The sequence below is a fragment of the Carassius gibelio genome, chromosome A16, assembly GCF_023724105.1.
Source record: "Carassius gibelio isolate Cgi1373 ecotype wild population from Czech Republic chromosome A16, carGib1.2-hapl.c, whole genome shotgun sequence".
Taxonomy (NCBI): domain Eukaryota; kingdom Metazoa; phylum Chordata; class Actinopteri; order Cypriniformes; family Cyprinidae; genus Carassius; species Carassius gibelio.
The window spans coordinates 18,094,366-18,115,560 of record NC_068386.1 but is presented as its reverse complement, the minus strand read 5'-3'; the positions used below and the strand labels follow the sequence as shown (position 1 = coordinate 18,115,560).

The window sequence follows — 21,195 nt, the reverse complement described above, 5'->3', positions numbered from 1 at the left end:
TCTGTCTGTGTCCGTTTGTCCACTCATCCATCCATTGTTCTGCCTGTCATTTTATCTATTGTTCTTTTGCAAACGCAGCTATTTTTAAAAGATTGTTGGTTTTGTCCCCATAGTGAAACACAATGGGATCCAAAACAACATTCAAAATTCAAACTAACATCTTTGTTACATTTAGCTTGGACAAAAAATAAAATAAAAATAAAAATAATTATTTTCTTTTGTGCTCAACAGAAGAAAAAGCATGATGCAGTTTTGGAACAACAAATACTTTTAATAGAGATTATATTACTGTACTTGCAACCATGTTCAAATCAATATTCTTAGTTATTGATTGTGTGCAGTTTATCAGCCATTAGCTTTATGAACTGAAGCAGTTATTAAAACTGGCCAACTAATCCATCATGCTGACTAAGAGGAAAAACCATTTGACTTAATCATGTTTCCAGACTTGCTTACTCAGTTAAACGTAAAGTGACTTGAAATCCATTTTTTTTTTTTTTTTTTTTTTTTTTACTTCTTCCCCTATTGTGTAACAACCACTGTGTGCTTTCCCTCAATGCGAAACTTAAATTCACTGGACCATAAGTATATCTTAACCAGCTGTTCTGTAAACTTCTTTGTCTTTCTTCTCCACACCCATAGATAATTCTGTATGTATACACTTTCAAAAAACCCCATCTCTTAGTAATTGCTTTTTATTATAGTCTGCTATGATCAGCATCTCCTCTTATATGCTTTCCGAGGGACTCTCCTCCAGGTTTGCTATTGATTGCTATCTTGTGGATATATATAGTTCTAAGGGCGTTGGGGATGCCCTTTGCTCTGTGTACCCAGTGTATTACTTGTAATGAGTCACAGCTTGAAGACTACAGCGGCAATTTTCCATAACGGTGAAGGTGTGATGATGGCTCTAAGGAGGGAGGATGGTGGGGGAATAAGAGGGAGGAACACAAACATCTGAAAAACAAACTGCGGCACTGCAGTTTTCATTCAGAGGGGTCAAAAAATAGAGTTGTTTACTGTATCTCTGCATACTGTATCAGTGCAGCTCGTATGGGGCTATACTTTTGATGGCTATGAGATACAGTATAGTTAGGGGGAGGGGATCAGCTGAGCACAGTATGAAAAAGGGAAATGAGGTCATTGTTTTTTTTTTTTTATCAAGCAGGTTGGAAAATTTCAGCTTAGGCCTGCTCATACCAAACTCTAGGGATACCCATGAAGTTTTAAAATCACTTTAGCTCTAAGGGTCTACGATAATGAAAATTACACTGAGAAACAATATTGTTAGAGTCACTTTCATAGCAATTTAGAATTTTTTTTTTCTATTTTTATTTTCTATTTATTTATTTATTATAAAAAATAGTTTACACCTGATTTAAAACATTAAATCCAACTTGGCAATTATTTTCACAGAACATAGTTTAAGTGCAATACGCATAGGGGAAAATCTTTAAAAAAAAAACAAAATAAATAACTACAGTAGTTTAAAACATATATGCCAGATTCTTAGAAATGTACTCCTTTTTCATTTAGGTTTCATATGATTTGGAATTTTTTTGAATAATATTTTCAAGAACAGTTTAAATGTAATGTCATTTTAAAAGTGTCATGTGGTGTAACTTTCAAGTAAAAAAAATATTTCATACTTGAATAAATGTGAATTAATAAACTGTCAAGGTTAAACGTTTTTTTGTTTTGTTTTTGAATCTACGAATAATTTGACTAATTATCCATTCATGAATGTCATTATGTTTTGTAGTGGTCAGGACATGTAATTTGTCAGGTCTTGATTTGTCATTGAAAATCCCAAATTTGATATGATCTGATATGACATAATATTTGTTTTATGTTTTTTTTTTTATCTCCCCACCTGACTTTGTTGGTCACAGCATGACACATTTAGGCTTTTCCAATATTTAGAATTTCAAGAGATATTAGTATGTATTCAAGACAAAATTAGTATGTATAACTGATAGCTCAAATATCTCTGAATGATTCATAATAATCAGAGACATTTGTACTAAATCCTCCTATTCTCACTTGCTTTTTTCTCAGTGGACATTAAGCCAGAGGTTCCACTGGCTCTTGATCCGGGCTCCCCACTGGACCTACGTACAGACGTTAGGATGCAGGTTTCGGCCTCAGATCCTACTGTGTGGGAAAGACAGCTTCAACAAGAGCTGCTCCTAATTCAGAAACAGCAGCAGCTTCAGAAACAGTTACTCATCACTGAGTTCCAGAAGCAGCACGAGAACCTGGTTCGCCAGCATCAGGCCCAGATACAAGAGCATTTGAAGGTACCAACCCTACTGACATAATGTGTGGACGCAGCACCACAAGTACAATACAACCATACAGTCCAGCTTGATAAATAAACGTAAATCTGCTTCTCAGCTGCAGCAGGAACTACTTGCTATGAAGCAACAACAAGAGCAGCTGGAGAAAGAGAGGAAACTAGAGCTACAGAGTCAGGAGAGAGAACTGGAGAGACATCGCCGTGAACAACAAGTCCTGGTCCTCCGAAACAGAGAGAAGAGCAGAGAGAGTAAGAGCTCATCATCATGATCACCCACACAACACTCAAACATGAAACTGACCATATACACACACACACACACACACACACACACAGTTTCTATATATATATATATATATATATATATATATATATATATATATATATATATATATATATAAACATTTCAATATATACACAAACACACACACACAGTTTATATATATATATATATATATGAAGAGATCAGATGCAAAAGCCTCTAAATGTCATCTGAAATTTTCATCTAAAATTAGGACTTTTATCAAGCTCCTATGCTTTGGTTGAGTCATTCTACTTTAATGGCAATGTGCATGTCCTTTTCCAGGCTATTAAAGTGAAATAACTGAACATAAATATAGGAGCCTGATGAAAATCCAAATTTTTGATGAAAATTTCAGATGGCACTTATAGGGGCTTTTGCATCTAAACTCTTGATTGATATGTGTATATATATGTATATATTTAAATACACACACACACACACTTACAGACATAATTTCTTATTTGTGTCTTTTGATTGTTAATGAGAAATAGGACTGAGTATGAATCTTGACAGGTTTCATACAATTTACTCACAAATAGATTAATTACAACTTACATTTTGCAACTTTCACCTTAAAAATAGCCTTCAAGAGTGCTTCACTCCTGCTGTCCAGAAGAGGGAGATATTCCTTCATTTGTTTAAAGGTGCTTAAAAATGTTTAGCCAATGGTATTATGGAGGCATCTGAACTGGAACTTTTGAGAAGAGTGTGTGGGTGAATGTGTAGGAGAGATGCTATTGTTTGAGGCCGATCCTGCTGTGTTTGGGAATGGCAGTAATACAGTAATTTCTCTGACCTTGAGAAGAGGCCAAACATTCTTTCTGTTTACAGTGACTGTCTCACGCGAACCACAGAATGTTAGACAAACCCTGTCAGGAATGTCTCAGATTTATTAATCTAAATATAATTTGAAGAAACCCCAGGATGCTCATGGCTTCCATGTGTGCATCTCCTGGTGTGACAGGTGCAGTGGCCAGCAATGAGGTCAAGCAGAAACTCCAAGAGTTTCTGTTGAGTAAATCCACCAAAGACGGTACATCTAATGGGGTCCCCCCAAAAGTCACACAGAGTTCCAAACTGTGGTACACGTAAGTAACCTTCACAAACCTCAAACCATTTTAATTTACTGTTTTCAATGAGCTGAACTTTATTTCAGACTTCTCATTTTAAATAGATGTCGCACACTGATAGCACAAACTTTAAATACTATTTGAAAATGTAATATGCTAATAGATAAATCTAAATATTATTCAGTATTTAAAAGTTTGGAGTCTGTAAAATTTGTAATGTTTTTCAAAGAAGACTTTTATGCTCACCAAGGCTGCATTTCTTTGAACAAACATACATTAAAATGATAAATAATATTATGAAATATTATTGCAAATTACCTGTTTACCACGTGCATATATTTTAAAATATAATTTATTGAATTTTCAGTTGCTATTATTTCAGTCTTGAGTGTCACAATGTCTGTCAGCAATCTGGCAGTAGCACTTTTAGCTTAGCTTAGCATAGATCATTGAATCTGATTAGACCGTTAGCATCTCGCTTAGAAATGACAAAAGAGTTTCTATATTTTTCCTATTTAAAACTTTACTCTTCTGTAGGTACATCATGTACTGTTTAATATCGAAATGATATTATGCAGCGCCTGAAAATAATCCTAGCTAGTTTGTGTAGTTGCTGGGGACTATTTTTTGGCGCTCCGTAATATCACTGCGCCTGCTGCACCCATGGCATGGCAGCAAAATTCCTTGAGTATAGTTCCTAGCCATATCAGCATAGAAAATCGCAACTTTTCATTTTCCTTAGTACACAATGTTACTACAGAAAAGTCAAGTTTTGAATAGGAAAAATATAAAAACTCTTTGGTCATTTTGGAGCGAAATGCTAACTGCTAATCAGATTCAATGATCTATGCTAAGCTAAGGTAAAAGTGCTACCACCAGACCCAGAGATTGGCTGAATAGATTGGGATATGGTAAAACTCAACTGTTTAATTCTAGGGGAGTTGGAAAATTAGCCTATTTTCAAAAAAAAGTGGAGTGTTCCTTTAATATGCAGTCCCTCCCCCAGGATTCTTTAATGAATAGCATGTTTAAAAGAACATAATTTATTTAAAATAGATATAAATAAAAGTTTTTAAAAAAAAAATATTTTTAAAAAGACTTACTAACTCAAATCTTTTGAATGGTAGTGCATTTAAATATAGTAAAATGTACATAAAATGTATAAAATAATTAAACACAAGACTAGATTTCAGACTTTCCAAGGTAATAAAATTAAGGTGATTTTAATTAATAATCAGTAATGTGATACTAAGGTGGATGGTATTAGAGCACAGAAGAGCTGTCAGCTGTATTTATGACTATCAAGTAAGTTCAGGAGTTCAGTTTGCATCTTCTTTCTGTTCAGGGCCTCCCATCACACCTCTCTGGAGCAAAGTTCACCTCCTTTGGGAGGAGCGTCCTCCTCCTGCAAGATCTCTCTGCCATCCCCACAAGACTCCCGGGACGACTTTCCTTTGAGGAAGACAGGTAGGATTCTAAAAGTTGGCCTCTTAAAACTGTCACTATTGTTTTGTAATATCACCATACAGTGCGTTGCATTCAAGAAACACTACAGATTATATTTAATTTCAGTTTTTGATGATAAGCTAATGCCTTATGAAACATAGGAGGAGTGTTAGGATTTCTCAGAATCACAGGATCACTTGAGTGGCGTCGCATAAGCTCACATTTGCATTATTTTTTTAGGGATTTCTTTTCCTCCAGGCATGCTATAGTGCCACAAATGTCCTAAAACTCTAAAGGTATATAATTTTCAGCTATATCAGAGGCTTTAATTATTTAGAAAATCCTTGACTTTTCACAGAAAACACCACAGGTTTGTTGACTCAGTGTTAGAGGGAGTCTTGTAGGAAATCAGTATTAATTTGAGTTATGACTCCCACTTGACTGGCCAGTCATGAGTCCTTGCAAAGGATGAACTGTTCATAACTGTGCTGTTAAGTCACGGAAATTACATTACATTCCTTCCCCTTTGTGCCCCTATGAATTATGACGGTAAACAATTATACCTGCTTAAATGCTTTACCATATGGGTTGGCATGTTGTGTATTTACATAATTTAGGGATCAGGCAAGTGAGGTTTAATTCTAAATTATGCGGACTGTGTCTGCCAAGTGTAAACTAATCTAAGGTAATTATGTAGGTTCTTCTGTTTAAATAAGCACTTTATTGACACATGAAAGAGATGTGTTTATTGTCTTAGCTTTTGAACAGTAACCTCCAATTTTCATCATCAATTTCTGCTTCGCTCCACTGAAAACAAGCAAATATCCGGAGAACTAAAAAGAGCGGAAGGGGATCCAAACTGCCTGCTGAGAAAGCAATGGCAGTCCTATGGAAAAAAAATAAAAATAAAGAGAGAGAGAGAGAGAGAGGGAGGGAGAGAGGCCTTGAGCTGTTGCTGTTATGATAACTTACAAATATCACATAGTCCCTATCACACCGTCATGTGGTTTTGGTCATGTTTTCATGTCGTGTGCTGCCCTGTTTAATGCCAAGGACTTTTATATTGAAGTGTATCTTCTGTTTCTCTTTGTTTCTGTGTTCACTTCTTGCGTTTAGTTCTTGTTCTTTTGCCTGACTTGTTACCCTTGTTAGTTGTCATAATGATTCATTAACTCCTATTTCCTCCAAATCATCACATCATGATCAGTACTCACCACGTATCTTCTGTGTGCTGCGATCTGGACTGGAAAAGATCTGTGTGGTGGCACGTCGCACTGTTGCTGGCAGGAATAGTCCAGCTTATTGAAGAGAAGAAAAACCTTCTTAGTCTTGACCCAGATATCAAACATGTGGAGCAGGTGCAGCTGAGATGAGACAGATTTTAGTTTGTGTGTTTTGAAAGGTGGATATTTTGGGCCTTCAGACCAGGCTTGCTTTATTACATCAAGCCATTATTCCCCACCGGAGATGGAGGGATGTGGGAAGAGGGAAAAAAAGAAAAATGAACCGAGATGCAATTATGAAGTAATATGGTTATGCATGTTGCATAATATAGTCCTGGTCTCCTGGGTAAACAGGTGTTTGTATTTTTACTAATGAGAGAAAAAGGTATCAGAGAGGCTGCAGGCGGGATCAGGTGTGTGCAAATAAATGTTGCCTTTAGAAAGTTTGACTAAGCCATTCTTCAAATGAAATGCAAAATATGCACCAAAACTAGAGAAGCACTGAAATTGAAATGCCTCACTGATAAATGAACAATATTGTATATATATATATATATATATATATATATATATATATATATATATATATATATATATATATGCATGCTCTCAAAGAGTAATTTTTTTCGCCGACATGTCAGAAAAACTTCTTACCAGTCATGAGACTGTATTTTGTGTATCTTTTCTAAATTGAAATATAAAGTAAATATTTGGCCTTATGACAGGTATTTAAAGTTAAATATTATATATAATAAAAAATATATATACTGTACATCCATGCATTAATTAAGTTACCATAGCTAACAACCAGCAACTGTGTTTTCTTTATTTAGCCATTTTTACTTATGAGAGTAAACTTATTTCTTATGAGATATGATGTTTTTTGGTCATTTCTCGGACTCATACTAAGCCACACGACTCTGAAGGGAACTTTGTTTTTGGGTTGAGACAACACAATAAACAGACCTCAGCAGTATGTGCCTTCCAGCGCTGCTTTCAAATGTAATAATATGATTGATTTATGGGCCTGTTAAGTCTTTGCCTCATACATATTCCTGTTTGACTTGGCTTCTGGTTCCAGGCCGTATGTCAGTGCGAGGAAAAATCAAGCAGGTGTCAGGCCTGTCGTGCTGTCAGAGTGATGGCTGCAGTTTTTTCCCATAGTTGTGGCGTAGAGTGATGTGTTCTCCCATGGGATCACGATCACAGCCTCCTACTAAACCCACCAACAATCACTCTTCCACCTCCACAGCAATAGGGTAGCATTCCCGTGGTGACAGGCTGTAGCGCTGGATAAAAATAGCAGGCAATCAGGACAGTGTGGGGTGCAAGGCTGTTTGGAGAGGGCTCCCTGCAGCTCGCTCTCAGCCCACTCCACTAGCGGGATTTACATCCCATTAGTGCACTGTTAGATGGGAGCAGACAGTACTGATTTTGCTTCTGAAGATCCTTGAAATAGCAGCCCAGTCTGGGGCCCAGTTCTCTCCCTCTCGTTCTCTCCTCTCGGACTATTACTTTCAGCTGTGTCTTCCCTTGACTCGCACTTCTCATACCAAGTCATCCTATATGGTCAAATCCATTTGGTCAAATGTCTTTTTAGTATGACAACATCTCAAGGGTCTTAGCATGGCAGCAATACTCTTCTAAAATAAGAAAAATCTGTAACTGTAAAAAAATTAATAAAATACATCTAATCACATACTTGTCAGCATTTAAAAGGCAGTATTTTGAAAATTTATTATTATTTAATAACAATAAGTGAATGAAACCTATATATATATATATATATATATATATATATATATATATATATATATATATATATATATATATATATATATTTTGAATTAGAAATTACATTAAATTTATGCATTTAGCAGACGCTTTTATCCAAAGCGACTTACAGTGCATTCAGGCTATCAATTTTTACCTATCATATATATATATATATATATATATATATATATATATATATATATATATTAAATGGTAAATTAATAAGTTATTTATTTATTATTTTTTTCAATATTGTGTATAATAAAATAATTATCAATTATTATTTATCATTTAATATATGCATTTCATTTTCAATCAATGCGATTTTTTTCTTATAAATTATTTATTATATATTTGATCATTTTTTTCATTCATCTAAACTATTTTTGTAAATATTCATACAGTATAATGTGCATTGGCCCCAAAAAGTGTAACTGCATAAAATCTAAATTGGTTTTGTTGATTGTAATATAAATGTATGTATATGTATGTGTGTGTGTGTGTGTGTGTGTCTGTGTCATATGCATCTTCTCTTGCTAAACAAGTTTTGTATTGTTGTTGGTTTGCCAATGTTATGTCCATTTTAGCTTGTAAAGCAAAACCAGTAGAGAACCACTGATCTAGATTATAAGTTGCTCACACTGGATGGTAGTGTTACCATTGCACCATGGGGAACTGAGGGGAAAAAATAAAATGCCACTCATAATAATGAGACCAAATTTCTGTATATTTGGCTGCTAGTTGTAATGTGGGTGTTTCCCAAAGGGAGGCACTGTATGTGGGTGGCTGGCTTACTCACGCTCTTCCCATCACAGAGTTGTTTAGAAACAGATGACTACACATCATATAAACAGACACTTCTCCATAATTCAACAAAACTTAAATGATGACAAAATACTCCATAGGGTGTCATTTGATATAATCATGTAAATTTCACTTCACTTGCAGTCTTTTTTTTGCACATTTTGCATGAATATATTTTTGGATAGGCCGGGTGTGACATGCTACATTGACTCACCAAAACATCTGTTAACATCAAATTTGTCTGTTAATTTATGAACTATTATACTAACTATGAAAAAACCCTCTACAAATAAACACTGCTGAACTCTTGAGCGCATGTACATTTTATAGTTGACCTCATTAAAGATCTGTAGATTGAATGAATTAGAGTGGCTATAAGTATTATTCTAGTATTATTATGTTTTGCATATTAATAATATCTGGAATATTAATGTGATAAATAATAATTTATTTCGATGAATTATATATCGTTTAAAAATAAATAATAGTAAAAACTGTGGTTTTGTCAAATACATTTATTAAAAATAAATATATCAAAATGTGAAAATGAAATATTATAATGAAATCATTCATTCTGATTGGTGCTCAAGACACTTTTTTATTTTTTTTTAATGGAAGATTACGTTTTTTCAGTTTTCTTTGATGAGCACAAGAACAACAGTAAGTTGAAATTGAAATCATGTGTAAAATTATAAATTAAATGACTTTTGTTTTTTTTTTATCAGTTGAACGTCTTTGCTGAATAAAATAATAATTTCTTTAATAAAGAAATCTTTCTGACCCTAAATGTTAATTTATATACAAAGTATTTTTATAATATAATATAATATAATATAATATAATATAATATAATATAATATATTTTTTTTATCAGTTTAACAACTTTGCTTAATAAAAGTATATTTTCTTTGATAAAGAAATCTTTCTGACCCTAAATGTTAATTTATATACAAAGTATTTTTTTAAATATAATATAATATAATATAATATAATATAATATAATATAATATAATATAATATAATATAATATAATATAATATAATATAATATAATATAATCAAAAAGGTATTCTTTCTTATTTTTCTGAACATAATTTTTTCACAGTGTATGGTCAGCCTGACTCTTGCAAATCTTTTTTTTTTTTTTCACCTTGCTCAGGCTGATTTCCTCCAGATGATGAGGAAACTATGATCTTTGAAAACAATCTGTAAATGCCCACAGATCTAATCACAGTCCTCTAACATCACAGAACAGGAATGCTACTACACAAGGATGTGGATTCCCCTCTCCTACTTTCTGACACGCATAGCTACAAATGCATCAAAACATTTCCATAACAACACTTGGCTGAAAAAAGATTACACTAAACAGTTCGGGTTCTGGATATGTGATTAACATGCGTTATTAATGTTTTCTCTCCAGTCTCAGAGCCCAATCTGAAGGTGCGGTCCAGGTTAAAGCAGAAGGTTGCAGAGAGGAGGAGCAGCCCGCTTCTCAGGAGGAAGGAGGGGAGCATCATGACACCCTTCAAAAAGAGAGCCCTGGAGCTTCTGGGTAGGAGTGCCATCCCATAATGCATCTAAATATTTGACGACGTGCCTGGGGCATAAACAAAAAGACCTTCTACCAGTTGACTGTTCGCTGTCGGTTTCTCTCCAGTAACCACAGCAGCCGTCCACTGTGTGTGCAGCTCAGTGTAATGATGCTGTTATGTAACAGCTGCTCTGGCAGGTGTCATCCAGAGGACCATCCAATGTGGTTTTGAGCCTTGGCCGGTCGAATGATTTTTTCCATGGTGTTTCAGTCACTTGTGTATTTCTAATGTATCAGTGGCAGCAGTTGGTGGTTGGCTTTGGAAGCACGGTGGCAAGATTGTCAGCCAGTAAATCCAGTAAATGTAAATATGCCAAATGCGACATAATCCTATTGCTGCCAGCCAGATACCAGTCAATATCGCTTAAAATATATAGATAGATTAAAAAATTGCAATATATATTTTGGGGGGGTGGGGGGGGGGGGACAGGCTGGAACAACGGTCCTGTTACCATAATGAAGAAACAAGGTTCATTAAAAATCTGAAATATTCAAATAGCAGTGTTGCACAATGACAAAGATATGTATTGAAAGTGCAGGTAAATATGCCTGTAATTTACAGTTGACTTTAAATTAGATCTGTGCAGTTTATAAATGATATTATGGATGTTGTCTATTCTTACACTCATGTCTGTTTAAATGAATCTCGCCCAGAATCCACAGCCAGCAGCAGTGCACCAGGATCAGGGCCCAGTTCACCCAACGGGGCCTACAGTGCCTTGGGGGCTGAAAACGGACCCTCCTCACTACCAGTCACCACACGTACGGAGGTACTTACATTAAACTTGTTTTATTACAGGTACGAGAGTCTATTAACTGTTAAGCTATCTCACAGCAGTTTCATGAAAGATTAAAACCTGTACGACTAAAAGAGAAGTTGACGGCCACCTGGCTGCACCCATAAATTTCCTCGACACATGCCCAGCCTGTCCTCGTGCAGCTATGAAAACACAACTGTGTCTCTACAGCCTGTGACCTGCTTTGTCCGTCTCGCTCCAATGAAAACGGCTCCCAGCACGGACAATAACGAGTCAGTTCACTTCCTCCCACAAAACTCCTGCTCTGAACCGCTAACCTTTACTGGCATAACTATGTGGTTTTCTTTGCCTGCGGCTCTCGTAAAGCTCAGGACAAGAAAGAGAAGATCAGATATATCTCAAAATTAAGTTACGTTCAGTGCTCACCTATGCATATTCTCAATAGTAACCTTCAAAATAGAGTGCAGGTTCCAGATTAAGCTCAATCAACATATATATTGTATATTAATCACCACTAAATTAATTCGAACTCCCCTATTCTTTTAAAAAAGTGCTGGTTTAGAGTGAGGAATTAAGAATGGAAGTGAAGGGGGGCAATTTATAAATATTAAAATAATCAGTTTCAAAATTATAGGCACAAAACTAACTAACTAACTAACTAACTAATAAATATGCATATAGATTTCATAATCATGTGGATATGTAATCACAAAATTTTGTGCCAATATAAACAAGTTGTTCCTTTAGGAATGTGTAGGACTTCTCCCCTTTGCCCAAGTTCATTAGCTCCCTCTGAGTCACTTCCTGGGTGCCTCATGGCTTGGGTGCCCTGTGGACTTTGCTCACAAAGAGGTGCATTCTGGGCAAATGTGGCACGTCTCTGTGAAGCCTCAGCTTAGCAGCTGTGTTATTCTTCAACACCACTGTTTACACTCCCATGAACCTCCAATGCAATAGCCGACAAGGAATGCTTATTGCGCTTGCGATCCAGGGTCGAGGTGGTGGGTGGTGGAGCTTAATTGATCCACCAGCCGCTGGTAGCCGAAGACACGTTAACAACACAAACACGCCCGATCGCTGTTGTGTTGACATAAGCTTGACATCTCATGGATCGTAGCAATGCTACCCGCAGACACCGCGCCAGTTTCGAAAGCTAGCCGTGTTTGTGATCCGTTACATTGGGGATCTTCTTTCAGTGGGAACTGGTCCCCTGGGATAAATAAGGCTGGATATCCACATACAGGTCAGTGAATAGGCAGGAGGGATTGGAGGGAAAACAGTACAGCCCCTCTGCCGCATGCTGATGTGCCACACCACTGGGTGGAGGAAGTACATTCGAGAACTGATCAGTAGTACTGCAGTGAGACTGTTTTTCTCTGATACAGTTCAGCTTGAGAAGTCATAGCAAATGGAATGCGATTCTGCATTTGTGGGCTTCTCTGTGACCTTGGTTTTTACGGCCATCCGTTAAGCTTCTACAGCTCTGCTGTGGCAGGAACAAAACAGTCATTCGTTTTAGTACATTAAAGTTTATTGTTCTGTTGCTGTTGGTCTTTCCAATGGTCCATAGTGGGATTTCAAAATATCTGTCTTTCTCTCTCCCTCCTTCCTTCCCTCCATCCCTCCATCCCTCTCTCTCTCTTTCCATCACAGCGGTGGCCATCACATCCGAGGTTATTAGGGCCTGAAAGCTCAGTGTCTATGTTAAATCTCTATACGTCTCCATCGCTGCCCAATATCACCCTGGGTCTCTCAGCTGCCTCTTCTCCCATCAGTGTAAGTCAACCAAAGACATGCATCATCTTTCATAACTTAAAGCCAGCTCACAGAAAGTCTGTTTTTTTGGCATGAACAACATGACACAAAACTTCCCTATGAACTCTGTAACACTCAATCAGACTGTAATGAGTACGGCTGTAGGGAGCGAGTGTGTGTGTGTGTGTGTGTCAATTTATTCAGACATAAATGCTTTTCAAAAGAGATTTAACACTTATGTGCAAAACTACGTTATATAATATTTTAGTAAAAATTTAAATAATATAAATAATATTTAAATATTGCAGATTTTATTTTTGTGTAAATATCATATGTCTCTATATCAATTAATATTAATAATATTTATACAATATTGTATATATATATATATATTATATTTACAAAACTGTTAGTTCACTGTCAATTAATGATAATGTGTGATATTAATTTACCAATCTGGAATGATTAAAAAGTTTTGATGTTTTTGTATACAACATTAATGTATTATGTAAATATTTATATATTTATTTAACTTTAATTAAACAATTTTTTTGCTTAAAATTAAATATGATATATAGAATTCCATATTGTATTAAGTGCGAATAGTTTTAGTGCAATACATAGTGTGAATTTGTGTATACTTTAATATTATTTTGTCCCTCTTAATGCAAGTTGTCACTCGACTATAAGGTGAAATCAGAATATTATTAGAAAAAACTTGCGTTTAATCTATGTTTCTTTGAAACTCCAATTTAGAGTCACCAAAAGTGATTGAATTCCATTGAATTGAATGTGGATGTTTACACTGATAAACGAGGAGAAATGTAGTTTATGGTCTCGGCTCAGCTGCACATTGCTTTGACTGTTGAAAGACTCGCCATCACTGGCTGACTGGATGATATGTGTAGCCTCAGGGTGCTGGCCTTTGACCTTGGGGGATTTTATAGGCCTTAGATAAATATTGTGCTTAAGTGTCTGGTGTCGGCTATACTCCAGCCCTCCCCAGTCACCTCATCCATTACTGCTGTTTAAAGTCCAGCCAAACCAGAATAATCAAGTGTAGCTCCAAATAATATTTAATCTTGAGTTAATTTGCAGTTTAAATAGTTAATCGCTCCCTACCTAGAAGATATGAATACATTTGCATACATATACTGTATTTGGCTATAAGAGACGTCTAAGACCATTGCACATATCCCCTTGTTTCTCAGAGCACTGAGGTTTGAATCAATACAATTCAATACATTTGAAAGTAAACCAGTTGGAATAAATAGACCATATCCTCTCTATCGCCTGTCAGGCTGCTATAGGACTCCAGGAGAAGCATTTTGAGGGGGGCGGCGTATCAGCGGTCATTCAGGGTTTGACCACCCAACTTCTGCGTCCAGTGCCCCTGTCTGTTGCTATGGAGACCAAAGTGAGCAGCAGCCACCAAGCTCTCCTGCAGCACCTCCTCCAGAAAGAGCAGCTCCGCCACCAAAAGATCCTCTCTACTGGTGAGAACATCAGAACCTGCAATATAGAAGATTATTACAGAATACTTCAGAAGATTCAATAGAGGTGGTTTCAATTCAATAGGATTCAATTTAGGGTGAACAGTTCCGTTTAATGAAATGAGAGGGTGAAACTTTTAACTTGTTAGATTTGTGTGTTCACCAGATCCATACATTTTGTTACATAGGTCAAAGTCCTGTGCATCCTCCTTCTCCGCTGGCAGTGATGGAAAGCTCTCCGAGTAGCACCCGACCCAACCTGCCTCGTCACCGGCCCTTAAACCGAACCCAATCGGCTCCGCTGCCCCAGAGCACACTAGCTCAACTTGTGATTCAGCAGCAACACCAGAACTTTCTGGAGAAGCAGAAACAGTACCAGCAACAGGTCCACATCAACAAGGTACAATCATTAAACCAACCTGTCAGTGCAACGATCATTTTACTGCTATTGTGGGAAGATGAGGATGAAGCTGAATGACTGCGTTGTTATCCTAAAGCACAAACACTTTCCTTCAAATACCATTCAGTTCACATGGGAGCTAAAGTTGGACAGCCCATCTCCGTTATGTTAGGGAAAACCCTGTTCTGGGTTCAGAAGCAGCACTTGAATTAGCAAAGCTTAAGTCATCAGTTGCATGCTAACGCCACAAAATTGCACAGGGACAAGTTCAAATAGGGACCAATGAGGATAGAATGCATACTTTTGTTCCCCTGTGGAAATATTTGTGTTTCTGTGCACTGGCAGCCGTGACCTGGCCATCCGTTTAAGTGCAATTATTCTGCAGCACATGCAAGGTTAGCAACACGGGAGGCTGGCGCTGTGAAAGACTCCATTGTTAGCGGGAGCTTGCAGATTGATCTGCCTTGTTATTGCTGAGGATGCTGTGGGAAATTCAAGGTTACAAGTGCAATTTTCAGACATGAAGATCAAAAGTGTCCAGAGAGCACTTGTTTTAGCTATTTATTGTTATTGCCTTAGTCACTAGGGTCATGTAGTTCGATTTTTGCTAACTTATTTGTTTTTTTATGTTCAAATCAATTGAATTGTAGCAACTCATGTTTAAATCCAAAAAATGGTATTACATGCAGAGTGCATAAGACGCTGTTTAAAACAGGTTCTTAGGAATATAGTCTTTGTGTTCATATTGGTGCCATATGAATTTGGAAACATGCAAGTCTCAATTTACTTATTCTTAAAAATGTCATGTGGTTAAACCATCAAAAAAGAAAAATATTTTACCCTACACATTGAATACATGCGAGTGTATGCAAATAATTATTTTCATTTTATGGAAAGTAAATTCATTAATTATTAATTCGCACACTTAAGATTTTTCATATTACATGACATTTAACAATCTGAACTAATGGTCAGTCTGATATTTTTAGGATGGTTTTACCTTCAGACAGTTATGAGATATCATTTCATATTGTATTTTTTGTTTCTTCATGTTGGTTGCATTATATTTCTCTGATTTGGCGTTTCGCTGAATTTTCTTCTATAATAAAAAGTAATTACAGACTATTTAAGCATTCATTTTCAAGAATTTAATTATTTTAATTAAGCTCTTTTTTCTTCATTATGACATTGGACAGTTGTATCACTCTGACAGGTCTACTTTTACACCCAACCAAAAATATCCAAATTAATTTTAATTCAGAAATTCAAACATGCCGAAATCACTGAAGAGATGTATTCAAATCTCATATATGTAATTAACAACTCATAAGCAACTCCTAATTATTAACAAGTAAATAATCTATTTTTGGACTGTCTGTAACCCTAAACTGTTAGAAGCAATAAATGATTTCTGAGAGAAATTAGGTCATGAATGTTGAGAAATCAGGGATTAGCTTTCTGAATGTTTTACCTGCGATAAATAGGGCACCTGTGTAATTTTGCATCCGCTTACAGGTTTTAGTGGGAGATATAAAGGATATATTTATATGAGGCTCACTGTTTGGCTGTTATTCCATCTTGTGAATGAGTTTGTGTTGCCTGAATTGGCATAAGGACAATAAATGGCTCATTGAGTGAAACAATTATCTGACAGAACATCCGATAATAAATCATGTTTCCTTCTCCCACAGATGATTTCGAAATCAATTGAGCAGCTTCGTCAGCCGAACGCCCACCTGCAGGAGTCAGAGGAGGAAGAGGGAGAGGATTTTTACAACCAGGCCATGCAGCAGGACAGATCGCCCTCTGGTGGCGTCATCCGGAAGCACAGTCCCGATAGCAACATCTATGCTTCACCCACAGTCATCAGGGTGAAAGAGGAGCCCAATGCCAGTGATGATGAGACAATGGCCACTCAGAGCCTGGCCGACAAGCAGAGCTCCTACATTCACCAGGTTAAAGGGAGGGTGGTGATACAGGCCATGATATGAAACGACAGATGCGTCTTCACACTCGCACGCGAAGGCACAGGCTAACATACACGCGACATGCTTACACGACACAGAGCCATTGCTTTGGGAGCTTCAGAACTGATCTCATTCGTGAACTTGTGAAGTGATCTCTGTACTGTGCGTTGTATGTTTTGTACATAATTGAATAAGATGAGAATTTCGCTAACTTGGTCTTTTAAATGCTAAGAAGCCGTTTTTGATTGTTTGTTGAAATGATAATTTAAGAAATCCTTTCTACTTTCTACCCACCCTTTGGAAAACTCGAAGCTCTTGTAGAATATGTATGTGATTTATTTTTTCCCATGGCACTATGGTTTTCTTAGAGATCTTTCTTTGCTTTTTATGAATGTTATTATAAAGATGTGTCACAGTTTGTATATACATATATAAAAACTGCATCATTTGCTGGGAGACTCCCAAATTGTATGGAAACAAGTCAGTAACCATGAAAATCCACACAACAACAGAATAAAATGGTTATTCTAGGTTCAACACAGGTTAAACTCAGTCGACAGCATTTGTAGGGTAATGCCGATTACCAAAAAAAATAATAATAATAAAATAAAAAAATAAAATGATACATATATAATATTTTTAAATTAAAATTTTTATTAAATTAAATATATATATATATATATATATATATATATATATATATATATATATATATATATATATATATATATATATATAATATTTTTTTACAAATGTTAGTTAATTTTTCTATTGAAATTTGTCTATTATTTGAGCTATAAAGTTCTTGGGTTTTAGACATTCTGTTTGCAAAGAAGTTGTAAAACTCAATATATAACTTAGCACTGAAAATGTTATTAAGCAAATTTTCATACTTCTATCATGTTAACATGACACAGCGTAGTGTTTACGTACTATTGAAATGGTATGTTAACAAATCGGCCTTAGTTATTTTTTTGCATTGGTGTAGTAATCGATATTGTGCTAAGTGCTGTCGATTAAGCTTAACTTCTATTGAATCCTGGAATATTCCTTTGACAGTTCGAACGAACTCTAGAATGACATTCTGTGTTCCCTGTTCTCCCGTGGCCCAAATCGAAGGCTGTCCTGGATTGTGAGCTCTGCGCCTTGCTGAATTCTGAGCGTTGTAGAGGAAATGCCTGGTGGAAGCCAGGAATCGGAATGATTCATGAGCGCAGGAATGCTGGGAGAGGACAACTCCACGCTGAAGTCAGAGCGCCCAGAAGTGAGCTCTGATTTACTGTTGAGGTAAATTACAAAGTGAGTGAGGAGACGGCGGGGGGAGCCCCCTTTTAAAACCAATCATTTCCTCTGTATTCCCACGTGATGTGTTTACCCCGACATGCAGGCTTGATGTTACTTCGGTAGAAAAAAAAAGGTAATCGTTCTGTTCTCTCCTGAGGCAGTTTTGCCATTCGTTGTTCGTCTTCATGAAGTACTCGGTTCAACTTGCTTGATAGTTTCAAGAAATGTACTATCGTCATTCTTTGTCGGCGAGCCATCTTTACTGTGTTTTTCTTTTTTGTTATATTTCAAGCATTTGGTGTAAAACTGTTCAGTTTTGTGACTGAGATCCTCTGAAAACCATGAAAAAATAAAACAACTCGAAGAGGAAAACATTGTCGTGAGCCATCACACTGTCTAGAAATAGCCTGTGAGTCAACCTGAGCTGGCCTGTTTCGTTCCTGTTGTCTGTTCCACTGTTCTGGATGTTAATAAGAACTGTCGGCTACCGATAGAGTGTCTCATTTAGTACACGTTTCCTTCTGTCACAGATCACCTTTTTTAAATAAAGCTCTTTTCCATCCTGTACTTCTCTGGACAGTCTTTTCACTGGGTATGTTTAATGAGTGAATTTCCTAAATAAACAGAATTGGAGTATGTAATGCAGTTGCTCTCTGACCAACTTTCCCACACTTAGCCAGAGTCCGGCTTCTGATTCCGAGGGCGATACAGAGGTTTCAGTCTCTGACTTTGAAGGCTTTCGGAACGGGGCTTTGAAGTGAACATGAGAGGTTCCCTAAGTCTGCATTAAAGCTGTTAAGATAAAGTGAACTTCAAGACGGTGATATACAACCTGGGTTAAAGCGACCAGGCCAAGTTTAACCAATTATGCAGGGTAGGCTTAGCCAGAGCTCGGACGATTCTCTGAACCAGCAATCCAAACGCAGTGTGCCACCAGTAATAGTCGATGTATTGGTGTATTTCAGTTTGGACAACTCGTATCTCAAGTGTTTTATTCAGTATTTCGAATCAGGAGAGGTGGACTGATATCAAATATCACAATAAGGGGTAAATCTTTTCAACACTTGAGCTGCAGGTCTTATTATCTTGAATGTTCGGTATTAATGACCGATTGCCCATTTTATGTGAGATGTTCTAAAGGTTTATTTGGCATATGTTACAGAACATCAAACAAAGTATTCTCAGATTTATCAGATTTAATCAATATAATCAAATCGACATATAAATGAATATAAATAATTATTTCTTGCTCTATTATTACAAGATTAATTAATTAAGTATAAAATTAATGTCTGATGTCAAAAAGAGTTCATGGACACACACCCTTTACATGTCACTGGCGGACAAACCGAAAGTCCTAACTCATGCAAATGTAAATATTTTAACGACAAGGAAAAATAAATAAATCTGTTTATTCAGTTAATTTTTTTTAGATATATAAAATGTTGCTTTCTTCCAAAAATTTGGATTTTTTTCCCTGTTATTAAGTTGTCTTTGCATATTTATCTACCATTCACTTTAACACTTACAAAAAATCAATGTAAACTTTTTTTGTTAAATTAGGATTTATATATTAATTTATTTAGCTGTTTAGTAAGCGTCAACATAGTTTAGCTTGCAGGTATGAATGCATCATCTAACCAAATAAATATAGCAAAGATTTACACTAATGAGATATGAAATACTTTTTTGGCACATTTTACAGTGTGATGAATAGGAAAAAGTAAAGTCTAGTATTCTTAGTATCTGACAGTCCACAGTCCATAAAAGTTTTTTTTTTTTTTTTCTTTAGTGGATTGGTGTGAATGTACTGATGCCAGTAAGATGGTGGAATTAGATGTGTGTTTTTTTTAATTTAATTTAGTCCTTTTCATTTGCCACAACCAAACTCAAGGTGTGATACAAAACTGCCGAGACTGTCCTGGCAGCCAGTAAAGGAAACATTTCTTTTCAAGAAAGAGTAATAAAACGCCCACCCGGGATCCAAATATATATCAAATAAAAAGGAGTGTGAACTGTAAAGGCTCCTCTCTGGCGTGGAATCATTTATTTTGGAGACACGTCCATGCCCAGTTCTCTAGGGCCCGGTGCTGGTGTTATTTTTTGCAGCCTGTCAAACCAAATGTACATGGTGTGCCGTGCAATTGTTCGGATGCTTCCAAGTTGGCTGTCTGTGATTGACTGGCAATGAACTATGCTTTGCTTAACTGACAGATCATGGGCAACACATCAATGGAGAAATTCTGTCATTGGATTCATCATGAGACATATAATATATCTGCAAAGCAAAATATAAGAGTGGTAACTGCTTGATGGGGACGCTGTGGCTCATTCTGGGTTATCATTACCCATTATGCAAAGCTATTTGGCGGTTTTGCAACGTTTCACGTTGTATGGTCAAGACCTCATCCAGTAGACGTCAGTGTATTGCAAGCAGCCAGAATAGGAGAGTAAGACACTGGGACAGCAAGCTCTTGTCTCGCCCTTTGCTGTTAGGGAGAACTGCAGTTCCCCACCCTAAATGATTAAAAATGAAGAAACGCTGCCATAACTTTGACCCACAGAAATGTTGTCTGTCTCACTGGCCAGGGTCATCCAACCCCGTTATCGTGACTCCAAAAGCATTGATCTTCCCTGTCATGTTTAATGAGGCAAGCGAATGGAGAAAGGGACGTTCAAAGAGCAGGCGGCGTGCAGGACCTGCTGTATCTCACAGTCAGATTGGTCGGGCTGATAGGTGAGGGTGAGGAAGAGCAGTGGCCCGGGATAAGGGCTCCCCTGGGAAGAGCTGACTGCACTCCAATCCGTGAGGGCCAAAGAAGGTTTTTGGTCCAACATCATAGCTAAGAATTTTGTTTTAAGAACAGTTTGAAATGTTGCCACTAAGTTTAACATTTTTGCTTGTGTGTTCAAGCATTATGGGTAACATAATAAAATGTTTTATTTTCTTATTATGCAAACACACCACAAAAGTGTTGCATTTAAACTGACAATGTTTGACAAACTTCAACCAAACAATATGA

At 36.5% G+C, this 21,195-nt stretch overlaps 1 protein-coding gene across 5 annotated transcripts in view; it reads left to right on the top strand.

Moving 5' to 3' along the window:
- LOC128030819 (histone deacetylase 9-B) overlaps positions 1–18,739 on the top strand; it is a 54,011-nt gene extending 35,272 nt beyond the window's left edge. For 3 of the 5 annotated variants that reach the window (XM_052618829.1, XM_052618832.1, XM_052618833.1), the window contains 10 exons: positions 2,059–2,300; positions 2,398–2,548; positions 3,568–3,691; positions 5,019–5,140; positions 10,345–10,476; positions 11,170–11,285; positions 12,927–13,049; positions 14,329–14,524; positions 14,710–14,921; positions 16,613–18,739. In XM_052618829.1, coding sequence (XP_052474789.1) covers positions 2,059–2,300; positions 2,398–2,548; positions 3,568–3,691; positions 5,019–5,140; positions 10,345–10,476; positions 11,170–11,285; positions 12,927–13,049; positions 14,329–14,524; positions 14,710–14,921; positions 16,613–16,912 — 1,718 coding nt within the window. In that variant the 3' untranslated portion in view covers positions 16,913–18,739. Of the gene's footprint in view, positions 1–2,058; positions 2,301–2,397; positions 2,551–3,560; positions 3,692–5,018; positions 5,141–10,344; positions 10,477–11,169; positions 11,286–12,926; positions 13,050–14,328; positions 14,525–14,709; positions 14,922–16,612 lie in introns of all 5 variants that reach the window. The other 2 variants (XM_052618828.1, XM_052618831.1) reach the window with 1 other exon arrangement.
- The last annotated feature ends 2,456 nt before the right edge of the window (positions 18,740–21,195 follow it).